General features: G+C 37.3%; 1 protein-coding gene across 1 annotated transcript in view; it reads right to left on the bottom strand.

Annotated features, from left to right (window-relative positions):
* The window catches only part of LOC127543051 (vascular endothelial growth factor receptor kdr-like), a 194,835-nt gene that overhangs the window by 105,936 nt on the left and 75,043 nt on the right, over positions 1 to 13,856 (bottom strand). Inside the window, exon 3 of the mRNA XM_051969017.1 lies at positions 11,632 to 11,852. Within this exon, the coding sequence (XP_051824977.1) occupies positions 11,632 to 11,852 (221 nt within the window). The remainder of the gene's footprint in view (positions 1 to 11,631; positions 11,853 to 13,856) is intronic.

The following is a 13,856-nucleotide window of genomic DNA, read 5'->3' as shown; positions in this document are numbered from 1 at the left end:
CCAACAGCTTAGAAAAGGAAACACAGAAATTGACTGAAGAAAACAACTCCTTAAAAATAAATTTGGTGAAATGGGTAAAATATCCACTGAACAAAACAACTCCTTTAAAAGTACAATTGGTCAAATGAAAAGGGAGGTAAAAAAAAAAAGTTAGCCAAAGAAAATAATTCATTAAAAATTAGAATTGGAGAAACGGAAATGAATGACTCAATGAGACATCAAGAATCAGTCAAACAAAATTTTTAAAATGAAAATAATAGAAGAAAATGTAAGATAATTCATTGGAAAAAACAACCAACCAGGAAAATAGATCCAAGAGAGATAACCTAAGAATTATTGGTCTACTTGAAAGCCATGATCAAAAAAAGAACCTGGACTATGTCTTTCAAGAAATCATCAAAGAAAACTGCCCTGATATCATAGAACCAAAGGATAAAAGTCATTGAAAGAATCCACTAATCCCCTCCTGAAAGACACACCAAAATGAAAATTCCAAGGAATATTGTAATTATCAGATCAAGGAGAAAACAAAGCCATAAAGAAACAATTCAAATATTGAGGAGTGGTAGTCAAGATTGCCCAGGACCTAGCCACTCCCCCCTTAAAGGATCAGAGGGCCTGGAATGATATTCTGGAAGGCAAAGGAGCTTAAACTACAACAAAATATCTTATCTCTCATGGAAAAAAGATGGAACATTCAATGAAACAGGGTGTTTCCAATCGTTTCTGAAGAAAAAAGACCAGATCTGAACAGAACATTTGATCTTCAAATACAAGACTTAAGAAAAGTATAAAAAGGTAAATAACAAAGAAAAAATATGTTTTTGAAGGTTAAAATGTTTACATCTCTATATGGCAAAATGATACTCGTAACTCTTGAGAACTGTACCTTTGTCAGAGCAGTTGGAAGGATTATACATAGAGGGTGTGGGTATGAGTTGAATTTAATGTGATAATAGAAAAAAAGAAATCAGAGGTGGAAAAAGGATTGTAATAGGGAAAGAAAAAAGGAGAGGTAAAACGGGGATAAATTATAACACATGAAAAAGACTTATTACAGTTGAGGGAAAGAAGTGAAGGGGATGAGCACTATTTAAAACAATCTCATCAGATTTGGCTCAAAAGGGGGATGATATACATATGAGTTTAGTATAGAAATTTGTCTTACCATATAGGGAAATAGGGGAAAAGGGAAGGCTGATAGAAGGGAGGTCAGATTGAGGGAGGTGGGGGTCAAAAGCAATATACTGGTGAGGAGGTAAAGAGTGAAAGAGAGAAAATTATAAATATTGGAAAATAGGATGGCAGGAAATACAGAGTTAATAATCTTAACTGTGAACAAGAATGGGATGAATTCTCCCACAAAGCAGAAGCAGATAGCAGAGGATATTAAAAAATAGAATCTCAAAATGTGTTGTTTACAGGAAACATATTTGAAGTAGATATATAGAGAGTAAAAGTAAAGGATGGAGCAGAATCTATTATGCTTCAGCTGAAATTTTAAAAAAAAAAGCAAGAATAGTAATCCTGATCTCTGACCAAGTAAAAGCAAAAATAGATCTCATTAAAAGAGATAAGAAAGGAAACTACATCTTGATAATGGGTACCAGAGGTAGTGAAGTAATATCCATACCAAACATATATGCACCAAGTGGTATAGCATCCAAATTTTCAGAGGAGAAGTTAAGTGAGTTGCAAGAAGAAAGATAGCAAAACTATATTAGCGGGGGATCTCAACATCCTTCTCTCAGAATTAGATGAATCCAACCACAAAATAAATAAGAAAGAAGTTAAGGAGGTGGATATAATTTTAGAAAAGTTAGGTATGTTATATTTTTACCATGTTTAACATATATTGGATTATTTGTCATCTGGGGGAAGAGGGAGAAAATTGAAACACAAGATTTTGCAAGGGTTAATGTTGAAAAATTATCTATGCATATGTTTTGAAAATAAAAAGCTTTAATTAAAAAAAAGAAAAGTTAGGTATGATAGACCTCTGTAGAAAATTGAATGGGGATAGACAGTGGTCCATGGCACCTGCACAAACATTGACCATATTATTAGGGCATAAAAACCTCACAAACAAATGCAGAAAGGCAGAAATATTAAATGCATACTCTTTAGATCATGATGATAACAAAAATTATATATAGTAAAGGGCCATGGATAAATAGACCAAAAATTAATTGGAAACTAAATACTCTAATACTAAAAAATGAGTGTGTTAAACAACAAATCATAGAAACAATCAATAATTTAATCCAAGAGAATGACAATAATGAGACAACATGCCAAAACTTATGGGATGCAGCCAAATAAGTTCTTAGAGGAAATTTTATATTGCTATATCCTTATATGAATAAAATGGAGAAAGAGAGGTTTAATGAATTGGGCATGCAACTACAAAATCTAGAAAAAGAACAAATTAAAGCCTCCTCCAATTAAATACCAAATTAGAAATTCTGAAAATCAAAGGAGATTTTAATAGAACTGAAAGTAAGAAGACTATTGAAATAACAAACAAAACTGAGAGTTAGTTTTATGGAAAAAACACACAACAAAATAGATAAACCTTTGGTTAATTTGATTAGAAAAAGGAAAGAAGAAAACAAAATTATAAGTATCAAAAATGAAAAGACTGAATTCACCACCAATAAAGAGGAAATTTAGTCAATAATTCGGAGCTATTTTGCCCGACTGTATGCCGATAAATCTGACACTCTAAGTGAAATGGATGAATATTTACAAAAATATAGTTGCCTAGTTTAACAGAAGAGGAAATAAAATATTTAAATAGACCCATTTTAGAAAAAGAAATTAAACGAACCATCAATGAACTCCCTAAAATATCTTCCCTAAGAGATCATAAAAATGATCAAAGGACCCACATGTGCAAAAATGTTTGTGGCAGTCCTTTTTGTAGTGGCAAGAAACCCTAAATGCCCATCAATTGGAGAATGGCTGAATAAGTTATGGTATATGGACATTATGGAATATTATTGTTCTATAAGAAATGATCAGCAGGATGATTTCAGAAAGGCCTGGACAGATTTACATGAACTGATTCTGAGTGAAATGAGTAGAACCAAGAGAACATTGTACACAGCAACAAGAAGATTATACAATGATCAATTCTGATAGATGGGTTTCTTTTCAATAGTGAAGTGATTCAGGTCATTCCAATGGACTACTGATAGTGAAAGCCATCTGCACCCAGAGAGAGGACTGTAGGGACCGAGTGTGGATCACAACATAGCATTTTCACTTTTTTGTTATTGTTTGCTTTGCTTTTTGTTTTCTTTCTAATTTTCTTTCATTTTTTATCTTATTTTTCTTGTGCAGCATGATAATTGTGGAAATATGTATAGAACTGCACATGTTTAACATATATTGGATTACTTGCCATCTAAGAAAGGGGGTGGGAGGAAGAGAAGGAGAAAAAAGTTTGGAACACAAGGGTTTTTTTTTTTTGCAAGGGTGAACATTAAAAACTAACTATGCATATATTTTAAAATAAAAGGCTTTTTTTTAAAAAAGGAAAGAATCTCCAGGGCCAGATGGATTTGAATTCTATCAAACATTTGAAAAACAATTAATTCCAATATAATATTGGAATAAAAACCATTTGGAAAAATGTGTGGAGTCCTACCAAATTCCTTTTATGACACAGATATGGTGCTGATATTTAAACCAGAAAGAACCAAAACAGAGAAAGAAAATTATAGACTAATTTACCTAATGGATATTGATGCAAAAATCTTAAATGGAGTATTAACAAAAAGATTACAACAATCACCAGGATGATACACTTTGACTAAGTGGGATTTATACCAAGAATGCAGGGCTGGTTCAATCTCAGGAAAACTATCAGCATAATTGACTATCTCAATAACCAAACTAACAGAAATCATATGATTATATCAATAGATGCAGAAAAAGAATTTTTAAAAATCCCATACCTGTTTCTAACAAAAACACCAGAGAGCATAGGAATTAATGTTTTCCTTGAAGTGATAAGTAGCATCTACCTAAAACCATCAGCAAGCATTATATATAATGAAAATAACCTAGAAGCATTCCGATAAGATCAGAGGTGAAACAAAGTTGCCCAATGTCACCACTATTATTCAGTATTATACTAGAAATGTTAGCTTTAGCAATAAGAAAAGAAAAAAAAATTAAAGGATTAGAATAGCAACTGAGGAAACAAACTATTATTTTTTACAGATGATATGATGGTATATTTAGAGAATCCTAGAGAATGAACTAAAAAACTACTAGAAACAATTAACAACTTTAGCAAAGTTGGAGGATTATAACATAAACCCACATAAATCATTGGGAATTTCTATATGTCAGCAGAAAAGCCCAGCAGCAAGAGATAGAAAGACATGCCATATAAAATAACTGTATATAATATTCAATATTTGGGAGTCTACTTGCCAAGGCAAAGTCAGGAACTATATGAACACAATTAGAAAACACTTTTCACACAAATAAAGTTAGATCTAAACAACTGTAAAAGTATCAATTGCTCATGGGTCAGCTGAACTAATATAATTAAAAGGACAATTCTAAGTTAACGTACTTGTTTAGTGCCATATCAATCAAACTGCTAAAAAGTTTACTTTATAGAACTAGAAAAAATAATAAAATTCATCTGGAAGAACAAAGGATATCAAGGGAATAAATGAAAAAAAAATGCGAAGGAAGGTAGACCAGCCTTAAGAGACTTGAAACTGGCAGTCATCAAAATCATTTGATACTAAGAGATAGAGTAGTGGATCAGCGGGATAGATTAGGTATACAAGACACAATAGTCAATGACTACAATAATCTAGTGTTTGATAAACCCAAAGACTCTAGCTTCTGGGATAAGAGCTCACTGTTGGACAAAAATTGCTGCGAAAATTGGAAAACAGTATGGCAGAAACTAGGTAACAAACATCTCATACTCTCTACCAAGATAAAATGGGTTCGTGATTTAGACATAAAGAGTGATACTATAAGCAAATTAGAAGAGGAAGGAATAGTCTAACTGTCAGATTTGTAGAGAAGGAAAGCATTTATGGTCAAAGAAGAACAAGAGAACATTGTGAAATGCAAAGTAGATAATTTTGATTGCATTTAATTAAGTTTTTGCAGCCAAAATTAGAAGGGAAGCAGAAAGCTGGGGAACAATTTTTGCAGCCAGTGTTTTTGATAAAGGCCTCATTTTCAAAATATATGAGAACTGACTCAAATTTATAAGATGACAAGCTATTGTCCAATTGATAAATGATCAAAGGATATGAACAGATAATTTTCAGATGGTGAAATTAAAAAGCCATTTCTAGTCATCTGAAAAATGCTGTAAATCACTATTGATTAGGGAAATGCAAATTAGAACAATTCTGAGGTACAACCTCACACCTCTCCGATTGGTTAAGATGATGAAAAAAATAATGGCAATGTTGGAGGGAATGTGAGAAAACTGGGATAAATACATTGGTGGTGGAGTTATGAAATGATCCAACCATTCTGAAGAGCAATTTGAATTGATGACAAAAGGGCTATAAAACTGTGATATAGCAGTCTCACTACTGGGTCTGTATCCCAAAGAGATCATAAAAAAGGGAAAAAGACCCATATGTACAAAAATGTTTGTAGCAGCTCTTTTTGTAATGGCAAGGAAATGGAAACTTAGTGGATGCCCATCAGTTAGGGAATGGTTGAATAAGTGACGGTATATGAATGTAATAGAATATTATTGTTCTATATGAAATGATGAGCTGGTTGATTTCAGGAAAACCTGAATATATACATGAACTGATGCTAAACGAAGCGAGCAGAACCAGGAGGTCATTGTATACAGTAACAAGATTGTATGATGATCAAATGTGATGGACTTGGCTCTTTTCAATAATGAAGTGATTCAAGGCAATTCTCATAGACTTGGAATAGAAAATGCCAATCACATTCAGAAAGAGAACTATGGAGACTGAATGTGGTTCGAAGCATAGTATTTTCATCTTTTTGGTTATTTGTTGTTTTTTTTCTTTTCCCTGGGTTTTTAACCCTTTTGATCTGATTCTTCTTGCACAACATGAGAAATATAGAATTCTGTTTAAAAGGATTACACATATTTAACATCTATCAGATGACTGTGTAAGGGAGGGAAGGAGAAAATTTTAAAACACAAAATTTTACAAATATGAATGTTGAAATCTATCTTTACGTGTATGTGGAAAAATAAAATAATATCGGGGAAAAAAGAAAACCCCAAATCACCAAAGTTGGACATGACTGAAATGACTAAACAACAACAACTTATAATTAATACAAATTTCTAGATTGATGAAGGGAGAAAGCTAGATAGAATGTAAATGGGACCAGAGGATAGTAGAACGAAGGGGTCACTCCTTAGACATCATCTAATCCAACCTTCAAAGACTGCATTTGGGCCCTTGCTCAGATATTAGCAGCTCTGTGACTTCAAACAAAACACATCCCTTCCTGGAATCTCAGTATCCCTCTCTCTTGAAAGAAGGTGTTGAGTGTATGGTCTTCTAGCTCTGACAATCTGATTTGACGTGTCTGCCTTTCCCCAAAAATATATCGTATTGCCCCAGCTAAAATAATCTGGGTGGTTCAATGGACTATAAATAGCCTTGGAGTCAAAAAACATGCCTCCATGTTCTACCTCAGACATATATTGGCCACCTCTGAGTGTCCTCTAGGCAAATATCTGAGTAACCCGTCTGCATCGATCAAGGAAGTGTCTAACGCTAGTGGGATGACAGGTCCAACCAACCCATCCCAACTAGACTGGAAATCCCTATGGGATCAGAACCACATCTTAATCTTCTTTTTGTTTTATAGCATGCCTGGAACCGTGAACTACACATGGATGATGCTAGAAAAATGTTTGTTGAATGACAGACATTTCAACAATGTTGAAGGAAAGGATGGTTAATTTTGACTACATTAAATTAAAAAGGTTTTGCAGAAAGAAAGCCGATGCAACCAAGATTAGAAGGGAAGCAAAAAGTTGAAAAACCATTTTTACAGCCAGTGTTTTTGATCAAGGAAAGGATGAATGAAAGATTCCTTCATTTGCTCAATCCAAATCAAATCTCTCCCTTCATAGTTTCTTTGATACCTCCCTAGGTTCATGGAGTCTGAGGATTTAGAACTGGAAGAGGATGTTAGTGAACTTGTAGGTTAATTCTTTCATTCTATAGAGGAAGAAACTGAGGCTTGTAATTTACCTCAAGTCCCACAGATTTGTTATGTGGTAGTTCTGTGATGTTTCAGCAAGTCATTTAAAGTTTAAGTCTCCATTTCCTCCACTATAAAATGGGGATGAAGGAAAATTAAGAAAATGGAAGAGCTAGAGATTCCATAGGAGCAATTTTCTATCTATTATGTCAAATAATACAAGTTAAAATATCTCCAAATTCAGAAGACTCAGCAATGGCAAGAAGACCAACTCATCAGTCCACTGGTCTGGGCACTTCAGTAGAATGACTTTAGGAACCTCCTAAAGGTTTGTTTGTTCAGAAAAAAACAATGAAAAGAAATAAAAGCAATCTAAGAAGTAAAGACTGGAATAAGAATTCTTTTTTGGAATAAGAAAATCAACAAGATTAGCCAGACACTTAAGATTTTAGAACAAAAGATAAAATGACTCTCCCTATTAGTGGATTCTAGAAGGAAAAAAGACACACAAAGGATTTTTTAAAAAGGAGACAAAGAAGGAAAAAATATTTTTTTAAAAAATGGAACATGATAGCTTTACAAACCATAATATTGAAGTGTAGGATAGGCTGCAAAAAAATTAATCTATGGATCAAAGGTCTTCTTAAAAAATACGAAAAGAAAAACTGAATGCCATACTCCAGGAAATCATATGGAACCCCTTCCCGGAATTATTAGATGCAGATGACTAAGTTTGGGTCAAGGAAATCCCCAAGACATCGGCAGAAATAAACCTTGAATTTAAATTGTTGAGAAACATAGTCCATTTTTGGAATGACAATATCAAAGAACAAATCTTTCATGGGAGAAGAAAAAACTAGCTCGATTTTAAGAAAGAAACAGTAAGAATGGGCATCTTGGGATTACTCTGGAGTTACAAGAAATATAAAATTGGAATGAGACATCCCTGAGAGTAAGAGACCTCAGCTGAAATTGCCGACATAATAAATCTCAAAAGGATGAGCCAAAACATCAAAGAATATGCTCATGAAAAGGAACACACTGGAATTATTTCTTCAAAGGAAACCAGGTGGTCTGGGCTTTAAACTCTGAAACCGAACAAATTGAAAGCTAAATAATTTCAGGCGGTAATAAAAGATTAAGAAAGGAAATGTTTATTTGCATGTAGAAAGGGTGACATAAAGACATGAAGGTGGGGGGAGAGTGGTCATTTTATTTATTCATCATTTTAAAAAGCTCAGTGAGTGACAGGGAAAATGTAAAACCTGCTCTATCAAAATTATTCTCAAAAATAGGGATAGAAGGCACTGTGCCAACTGCCTTTTATGATGAGACAAAAACTGTCCCAACATCCAAAAAAAGCATAAAAAGACATCTATGAATCCCTCTCCCTAATGGATGAAGAAACGTTAAGTAAAGTCCTGACAAACAGACTTAGAGAAACACATTCAGAAAATAATTTCCAGTGATTGAATTGGAGTCATACCAAGAATGTAAGAACGATTCACAAAAAAGAAAACAATAAACTTATTTTTGTTGATTGTTAATGTGAAAATGAAAAACACGGACTCCTCATCTACCTGTAGGATCAACTAAGAACTTTCTTTTCTGACATTTAAAGTTCATCTCACACACACACACACACACACACACACAAACAGCATTCATCTATAAATGTATATCTATAAATATATATATATATATATATATATCAATAAAAATTTGTTAAGTACCTACTTACTATGCCAGGCACTGTGCTAAGCACTATATTACACACACACACACACACACAGAATTTGTCAATATATGTAATATATATCAATACATATACATATATATGGAAAGCATTTCTCTCAGACTAAGTGAAAGAGAAAATAGTAATTTGCATTGATAGAGGAAATTGCTCACTGAGTGTTCTTTGTATTGATAAACTCACAGGCCTGGTCAAATGAAGAAGAAAACAAACAAAAGCAAAATTAACCCTATAAATAACAAAGATTTAACAAACCCCAATTATTTCAATGATTGCTGAAAAAAAGCTTTTGATTCATTTTCAATCTCATTTGGTACAAACCTTAGAAGCCTAGAGATGGAAAGGTTCTTCTCGAATGTGATCAAAAAGGTAGCATGGTTTGCAATGGAGAAACCCTCTAAGTTTTCCCAATAGAAATAGGGATAAAGCAAGAATATCCCATTTTCCTATTATTTGACATCGTTCTCAAAATGTGAGCTATAATGGTAAGACTAGAATGAAATGCGTAAAGGTGTAAAGAGTTATAGAGGCTCCATACTAGCAATGGGCTTCTTCAAAAGCTAGGGAGCTCCTCCATCATTGGAGGTTTTCAGCAAAGGCTAAATGATTCCTGGAAGGGGTATTATAGAGGGGATTGTGATTCAATATGATTCAGACCAAATGCCCTTGGAAGTTCGTCCCGGCTCTGGGATTCTCTGCTCCTGACTAACGAGTGATGTGTAATGAGGAGACCATGCAGCTCAGCACCAGAACTGGGAAGGTTGAGGGGGCTGGGGAATGGCTGGGGGGAAAAATCAGTCCCCTAATGGAATTGACAGCTCCTTTAGGAAAGGAGAGGGACAATGACTCCATAGGAGCTGACTAGTAAGGGCCTGAAGCACATTTCCAGGAGAAGACGCCCGCTGTGGCCCAGGAATCGGAGGCAGCAGCCATGGTACGCTCAAAGAGGAAATTAGAATTCCAAACTGGAGCGACGAAGAGGTCCCGGCCCCGGAGAGCACACTAGGGAGGTGCTGGAGAGAAGGACCAGGTGGGAGGCGCCTTCCTCTTCAGCTGGAAGGAAAGGGCCTCCAAAGCCCTCCCGATGTCCGGCTCAACTTGTAAGGCATCCTTGGGAAAAGGATACTAGCTTTAAATGACCCCAAAAGATAGGGAGAGAAAAAGTGGAACAGTCTAGGGAAGGAACAACAGGGGCAGACACTGTAGGGTGGGGAAAAGACCATTGGATCTGGAGGGGGTTCGAATGCCTACCCTTTGATACTTATGAACCATGAGGGCCATCACTTCTCTCTGAGCCTCAGTTTCCTTTATCTGAAAAATAGGGATAATCCTTGAACGAGCTAATCTACAGGATTGTAGTGAAGAATGTGTACAAAGCTTAGAAAGCTTCAAATGTTCCAGAAACATGGATTTTATTGGAAGGGGATAATCTTTTTGGTGGAAGTTCTAACTCCCCCAACCCACACCAAGCTTCTCAGCTCCTCTGATTCTTTCCTCATCCACACTCTAGTAGGAGGCCAAGGAAAGGGACTGTTTAATATAGCAGAAGAGGCAGAATTCAAAGTCAGGTTCTCTTCCAAATCTAGGGTAATTGTGGGACCTTGTATAAGGTACCTCTGGGTTTCAATTCCTAACATCTCTGAAAAAATGAGAAGGAAGGAAACAAATCTTTATTAAATGCTTACAATATTGCAGGCACCGGGCTAAATGTTTACAAATCTTGCCTCATTTGAGCTTCACTGCAACCTTGTGATGTGGTGCAGTTATGATCCCCCTTTACAGATGAGGAAACTGAGGCAGAGAGAGATTAAGTGACTTGCCCAAAGTTACACAGATAGGAAGTATCTGAGTCAGATTTGAATTCAAATCTCCCTGATTCTAGGGTAGTACTCTATCTACTTCTACCCACACACACACACACACACACACACACACACACACACACACACACCTTCCAGCTTTGCTCTTCTCTGTTTTATAATCCCTCCTGGCTCTGCCATTCTCTCTTCTAAATTCAGAGCTAGAATGATGGCTGCTGGTTCTGGATTCTGAGGGCCTGGGTTCAAATCTGCTGTCTTATCACTTTGTATCTTCATGACTTTGAAAATGTTACTTCATTTTTCTAGGTCTCAGTTCCCTTTTTTAGAAAATAAAGTGCCAACCTATTGTTTCCTATCTTGTAAGGGCAGAGATAAGGGAGGGAGGGAGGGAGGGAGAAAAATTTGCAATGTGAAGTTGAAATGAATATTGCAAACTACATGTATTTGGAAAAGAAAATACTATTGAAAATTTTTAAAAAAGAAAAGAAAGTACTCAGACCAAATGGCCTCCAGAGTTCCTCCCATTCCTAAATCTATGACCTAAGAATCTCATTTTGCAGAGGAAAGTGAGACTTTAAAAGATTGAATGTCTAACCCAAGGTCTCAAAGAGACTAAGAAAACTTGGATACAAATCACCTGCTCTGCCTCCTTCCTCATGCATTTGTTTTCACATTTTGCCACGCTACCTTAGCTTGGATTTGGGTATTTTCTAGCCCATGAGGTATATACACTTCCTTCCTCCTCACTCCCCTAGAAAGATATCGAACCTATCTGCGTGCCTGATGGCCCAGAGGGCACGGCACGGCAAACCCTAGCACGTGGGAGCAGAGAGAGAGAAGAAAGACCACACTCACCTTTGACATACACGTACACCCTGGTCATGAAGCTCGGGTCCTCCGAATCAGGGACGTCCTTGTAGCTGCAGGTGAAGTAGCCAGTATCACTGGCCACCATGCTGAAGATGGTGAGCTGACTGCAGACCAGCAGAGCGTCATCGGGACACGGGTGCTCGGCTATGCGAAAGGAGCTACTGGAGGAGCTGTTGACCCAGTGCCAGACTAGTGGGGCAGATCCCCTGTTGGAACAAACCGGAGAGACGCATTATCAGTCACAGCTGGGGTAGGATAATCATTCTGGAAATGTAGTCTGCCTTGGCCCCAACCTCCCAGGATAAGTGGGAGATGGAAGTCCTATCGGGAGAGTGAGCAGGTAGAACCTTAGATGTCCAACAGCCGTGGGAAACTGAACCTAGAGGTGGCCCAGGATTCCCCAAATTTATCCCAAGAGAACAGTGGGAAGCCAATAGGTGGTCACTCGCTTTTGAAGGATCTTCTCGGAAAGAAGACTATATGCCATCTATTCTGTACTATCCTGTACGTGTCTATTTATATGCGAGTTACCCCCCTCCTTAGAATGGACTATCCCTGAAAACCGGAATTGTTTGGGACTTTGTCTTCCTAGCACCTAGGATGGGACCCAGTATACAGTAAATGCTTAATAAATGTTTGACTGAATGAATGGAAGAATGCCTTAAGTGTTCAGGCCTTCATCACTTCCCGGTAACCTCCTAATTGGTCTCCCCGCCTCAAGTCTCTCCCACACTTAATCCATCATCTACAAGCCACCCGAGTGATTCTGAAAACACAAGACTTGACCGGTCACTTCTCGGTAAATTCCAGTGATTCCCTATTACCTCTGGGGCAAATTACAAAGTACTCTGTCTGGCTTCCCAATCTGGATTCGATGTAACCTTTCCAGACTGAATCTAAATTATGGCCTTTTCCCTCATCCCCTCCATTCCGGCTGAGCTGTTCTTCTGGCTTTCCCTCACACAGGATGCAACTGCTTGGGATGCTTTCCCTTCTCACTTCCCTTTCTTAGAATTCCTACTTTCCCACAATGCTTAGCTCAAGCTAACCGACTTCCAACATGAAACCTTTCCCGATCCCCCACCAACTTACTACCCTTCCCACCAAATGACTTTCTATTAATTACTTTTCTTTCTTTCTACTTTTCTATCGAGCTATCCATCTATCTAGGCATCTAGGTGGTGTTTTAGTGGGTAGAGTATCAGGCAGGACTGGAGTCAGGAAGATCTGAGTTCACCCCGTCTGCCTCGATTTACTTATCTGCAAAACGAGCTAGAGAAGGAAACAGCAAACCACTCTAGTAGGTTTGCCAAGAAAACCCAAAAATCGGGTCACGGAGAGCTGAACGGAACTAAAATGACTAAACAACAAAATCTATTTATCCAGATATTTATCTTCATGTGTCGTCTCCCCCTAGGGAAGATGAGCTCCTTGACAACTAGCATTTGTAGAGTACCTGCCATATGCCAGACACTGTGCCAAGTGCTTTACAAATATAACTGTTTGATTTTCATGACAGCACTTGGAGGCAGGTGCTCTTATGACCCTCATGTTATGGGTGAGGAAACTGGGGCAAATAGGACTAAGTGACTTACCCAAGGTCTCACACCTAGTAAATATCTGAGACCGGATTTGAACTCATGCATTCCTGAAGCCGATCCCAATGTTTTACGCATCGTAGCGCCACCTAGCTGTCCCGGAGGGCGAGGACTATCATTTTTGCCTCTATCCCCAACCCTTAATACAATAAGTGGCACATGGCAGATACTTAATCGATATTTCTTGATTGACTAATGGAAAGCGCTACCCTAAGCACCAGGAAAACAGTGAAGCTTAGACGACACGTGGCACTCAGAATTCACCGCTTTGCATTCTCTGCACAGCGTAAGAAGACACGGTCACGTTGAACTGAAACCTTTTTGGCATCTTAAGCAGGAGAAAAACCGATGCTCGCTGTGGAATATATTCCCTTCCTCCAATATTCTTGCCTGTGGTCATACCAGTCGCCTACATTTGAATCAGGGAAAGACTTGATTTCCCACAGCAGTAGACGTATGACCTTATGGCCCGAAACTCGTCCGGGCCAATTAGAATTCACAGAATTCTGAGCTAGAATTGTCCTCAAGGGCTCCATGGTTCAACCTCCTCGGCTTCCCGGTGGAGGGAGCCGAAAGCCTGAGAGGGAGACGGAGAGGGGTCTTTGCCACTTA

The sequence above is a fragment of the Antechinus flavipes genome, chromosome X (genome assembly GCF_016432865.1).
Source record: "Antechinus flavipes isolate AdamAnt ecotype Samford, QLD, Australia chromosome X, AdamAnt_v2, whole genome shotgun sequence".
NCBI classification, from domain to species: domain Eukaryota; kingdom Metazoa; phylum Chordata; class Mammalia; order Dasyuromorphia; family Dasyuridae; genus Antechinus; species Antechinus flavipes.
This window is presented reverse-complemented; position numbering and strand designations above follow the sequence as displayed.